The sequence below is a fragment of the Primulina tabacum genome, chromosome 18 (genome assembly GCF_025594145.1).
Source record: "Primulina tabacum isolate GXHZ01 chromosome 18, ASM2559414v2, whole genome shotgun sequence".
Lineage (NCBI taxonomy): Eukaryota > Viridiplantae > Streptophyta > Magnoliopsida > Lamiales > Gesneriaceae > Primulina > Primulina tabacum.
Genome location: NC_134567.1, coordinates 29024801 through 29029363, shown reverse-complemented (window position 1 = coordinate 29029363; position 4563 = coordinate 29024801). Strand labels below are relative to the sequence as shown.

At 35.2% G+C, this 4563-nt stretch overlaps 1 protein-coding gene across 5 annotated transcripts; it reads left to right on the top strand.

The window, feature by feature from the left end:
* Positions 1–607: 607 nt before the first annotated feature.
* Positions 608–4302, top strand: LOC142533298 (histone acetyltransferase MCC1-like). 5 transcript variants are annotated; one of them, XM_075640023.1, is made up of 7 exons: positions 608–995; positions 1762–1843; positions 2446–2656; positions 2742–2886; positions 3293–3392; positions 3502–3730; positions 3822–4302. In XM_075640023.1, the coding sequence occupies exons 3-7, from the start codon at positions 2550–2552 to the stop codon at positions 4018–4020; spliced, it is 780 nt and encodes a 259-aa protein (XP_075496138.1). In that variant the 5' UTR covers positions 608–995; positions 1762–1843; positions 2446–2549; the 3' UTR covers positions 4021–4302. The 5 variants fall into 5 exon arrangements, with proteins under 5 accessions (XP_075496138.1, XP_075496136.1, XP_075496139.1 ...); XM_075640022.1 differs by lacking the exon at positions 608–995 and adding an exon at positions 1020–1664; XM_075640021.1 differs by lacking the exon at positions 1762–1843 and having other exon boundaries at positions 3293–3396; positions 3506–3730.
* The last annotated feature ends 261 nt before the right edge of the window (positions 4303–4563 follow it).

The window sequence follows — 4563 nt, the reverse complement described above, 5'->3', positions numbered from 1 at the left end:
GGGAGTACCGAGAGTTCATCAGGCTATTATTAAGAGAAAAAGGGCAGCTGAAAAGCCTCAAGCTGTATCTGAAGAGGAAGCAGCTGCCATGAAGGCTAGGAAGCTGCAAGGAAGAGAGTCGAAAAGAGAGAAAAACCATTGCTCGGACTTTATTATAAGCATCTAAATTAAATGTTTGAAAAAATTTATGTTTTTTCACTTTATGATATATTATTAATTAAACCGAACCGTATAAATCGGTCCATTATATTACCAAACCGAAACCGAACCGAATTACAATTGATCGGTTTCGGATTACATAATTCAAAAACCGAAAACCGAAAAACATAACCGAAATTAGATAAATTAAAATCGAACCGACCGATGAACACCCCTAAATAGATATGTCTTTTATTCTAACGTTTATGTTGTGATTTCAGATACATGAATAGCAGGATTTTTGAATTTTTAATTTAAATAATTATAACTTTTGATCTAAAAAATATTTATAAAAATAAATTTTAATTTTTATATTATGATATAAATGGTATACCAACATTATTTAATACAATTTTTTTAATATATATTACGTTTGTTTATATAACATAATTAATCTCGAATAAACTCAAGTTATATCTGCAATGGAAAATGGGTGCGTTATTATTTTTCCTCTTCTTTCTTCCTTTTTCCCCTTCTAAATTAGTACCGAAAGTACAGTAGAAGAGAAATAGTCGATCCCAGCCCTCCCAAGTCTTACAGTACGAAGATTCAGAGCCTGAACCAGCTCACCGAGAAGAATCGAATAAAATGGAATTACGAAACAAAAAAGCGACCGATTCCCATCTTACACGTGCACTTTGATCATATATAACGCCAAGTAGTAATCTGTTAATGTTTTATTTTCCACGAAGGAAGGGAAACAATCTTCCTTTTTGGGTCGTCTATCGTTTCTTTAGTGTCAATTACTGGTTGTATGAGGCGAGATATGCGCTTCTATCGACACGATTGAGTTAAAGGTACGGGTTTGATAATTACTGTCTACTTTTTATTATTGTCGTATAGAAATGAAAATCCCATTTGGGTTTCTTCCTTGAATTGCCATTAATTTGGAATGCTTAGTTTCTCAAGATTCTTGTTTTTGTCTGATATTTATGTGGGTGGTTTTGATTTACTTATTTTCTTGTGTAATTGATGACATGAATTAGAAATTATAATGGTTATTGATTTCTCGGTCCTGTAAATTTACGTGAAATTGTATGGATTTTATTGATACCGTTACGAAAGATTGATTTATTTCAACCGTGGTGGACGATTTTATGCCAAAGGATACTTTTTTTAGTAGTTTTTTGCTCGGTCCATCATCTTAAACTGTATGTCTGGTCTAAGGCGATTTGGCTTCCTTTTCAATTAAGTCCTTGTTCAGGAGTCTTGGTATCTGTAAGAAAGGTTGCGTCTATAATGTGATGTAAACATTATCTTATGAAAATCTTGTTTTCAGGAGGAAAAAAATGGAGCTTTTTCAAATGATATGGTTAGGAGTATACTGATCTCGGTTTCACTTTTAGTGACGTTGCTGACTTTAATCAATCCTCGATCAATTTTCTGTTTGGCTCGGTTATTGTTGGTTGTGAAGTAAATTATTTTGGGGCCAAGACTGGATATTTTGATCATTAACTTATTTTTAGGTAACAAGAAAAAAGCCAGTGTACTCGAGTCATGGCATTCAATAGTATGACTATTCTTATTCCTAATACCCAACTTAAATCGTATGAAACTAAATAGGTATCCAAATGTGAGTGCAATGCTAGGTTATCCCTATGCTTATTGACATACACGCCCTTGGAGGACCTTACTACATCAGACTGTAAGCATAAATTTATTCTTTATTAATTTTTTTTTTGGGTGCATGGGGGTGGGGTGGGCGCTGACTACTGCCAATTCTTTGTTCCTCATAGTAATTAGTAAGAATGCTTTTAAGTTTTTTTTTTTTTTGAAAAAGAATGCTTTTTCAACAGAGAAATATACCTTGGAAGTTAAATAAGGGATTCCTAATAGTTGTGAGGATTGAGTTCATTGTTGATCTCAGTTTAGTAGATCTGTAGATCATATCACATCCACAGACTCACAGTCACACAATTGGGTGAAATTGTTCAATCTCAAAGAAGATATTTACAATTCTTTATGTAGGATTAATTTCTTGTTTTCAAATCAATGTATTTAGCATTTACATAGCATGGGTCATATTGTTTATGGTGGTCGCCCATGGCTTCTTTTCAAGCAATAATAACTCCTTGAATGAACCCCTACTTTTTAATGTTGGTCAATGAGTATATGGAAACACTAGGTTATCAAACCATTGTTTGAGTAGCTTTTACTGCTATATCTTCTCTCTCTGTTTTTTTGTTTGTTAAATGTTTTCAATTACTCGAAGTAAAGAATATACAGATGACAATGCATATTTACTAGGCCTTCTGAGGCTGAATGGCTAGCATGGATAATGTTGCATAAAAGGATGAAGTTATTTTTGAAATACGTCAAATATTTACTGGGGATTGATTCAACATTCTTCAATGGTAAATCTCAAAGTGCCCTGCCATCCAAGTATATCTTTTAGGCCGATACAACCACCTGATTTATCAGTTCTGGAAAGAATTCATGGAGATCTGTTTCCAATAAGGTTGGAATGTTCCCCTTACTTTCATGCTCGTAAGTTTCAGATGTAGCTTAAATTTTTGGTTTAAAATTATGCTATGATTCATTAGGTATGAGTCTGAGTTTTTCCACAATGTTGTCAATGGCCGTGATATTGTGTCCTGGGGAGCTGTTGACCAAAGCCAGAACAATCCACAGAACGATGAACTTATTGGATTTGTGACTGCAAGAGTTGTTTTGGCGAAAGAGAGTGAGGTGAGTCTCGACGGACTTAGTAGTCATCTGCTGTTAAATCTGCGACAGAATCAGTTTGGTTGTGTATGTGTGGGTAGGTTGCTTGGGAATTAAAATAAAATAATTTCATGGGAGCAAAATCATATGAATTTGTGAGTATAATAAATACTTAAGATATACAAGTTTGTAGAAAAATTTAGGATAGAGAGCAACTGCACCTACCTGCTCACCTATGGCTTCACCACCGGTTTAAATACAGGTCCTGATTTAGTTGGGTTTTAATCCTGCGAAGGCCTTCTCTTCGCTCGTGAGCATTACTGGCTATTGGTGTGTGTTTCATTCAAGAATTCACTCTCTCTATAATGGAACTCCTAATGTTATTTTGCCTTTTTCTGTTCTCTTATCAATCTGACTTTATACCTGCCAGATAGAGGATTTACTCAGCTTTGACTCGCCAAACTCTGACCAAACACTGGTATACATCCTAACACTAGGAGTCTTAGAGTCCTATAGAAACCTGGGAATAGGCAAGTTTCTTCTTTTCTTTCTTTATGTCCTCTTTTTGGCTATTAACTTCATCCAATGTGTTGAAGAAACAGTTTTTTAACTGAGTATCCTCTGATCCTGGATTTTCAGCCAGTTCACTGATACACGAGGTTGTGAAGTTCGCCTCTAATATTTCAACATGTCGTGCTGTTTATCTTCACGTGATCTCATACAATATTCCAGCCATACATCTGTACAAGAAAATGTCCTTTCAGTGCTTACGGAGATTATACAATTTTTATTATATCAATGGGCAGCATTATGATTCATATTTATTCGTCTACTATGTGAATGGAGGTCGATCCCCTTGCTCACCTCTGTAAGTGAAACCTTTTACATCAGAAGAGCGAATTTGTTATGCGATTGAACTAAATATGTTTTAACTGATGAGTTTGCTTCACTATCCCCAGAGAACTGGTCTCGCTATTTGTTTCTTATATAAAGGGAGGCTTTAAATATATTGCTGCAAAGCTGTGGAAAAATGAAGAGAGGAAGAAATTCAAATGGCCCAAATTAAAAGAGTCTAATTGCCTTCTTCCCATGGTACAAACCAAGAGAATTGTTACGTCCGACGGCGCACGATCCATGCCAGCATGTGTAATCTCTTAATGCTGATTCGCTTGGCTTAGTATATGAAGTCATGGTTCAGACTTCAGAATCTTAGCTAGTATTTGCCTTAAATTCTTGTCTAACCATCAACTTTATGAACAATCTATATGTACTACTACTATTTACTAAAGGTTTGTCAATGCCATATAGTTACTACCAAAACTGGTGTTTACTGCCATTTATGCTTTGTTTCTTGCTGTACGCGTTTGGGTTGCACTTGCTCGTGAAACGGGCTTTATTCAAAGCGGGCCGTACCCGAATACATTATGTTTTTTTGGGTCACCTTAATTATGTAACCTATTCACAGCCTGTAGGTCGACCTGTATTGAAAATGACCTGTGTTTATTTATGTTAGAGTTTGCTTTGGTTTGTGGGGATACGTCATCTGGATTTTGCTGTCCAAGTGATACACCTTCTTTCGGGGGGCATTTACTGCAGTCATCATTCCCCATATTTTAAATTACTCCCTCTTCCGTGTCAATTATACTAACTTTTTTTTTAATTATCTCAAATATATAATTCAATATTTATATTTAGTAGCAT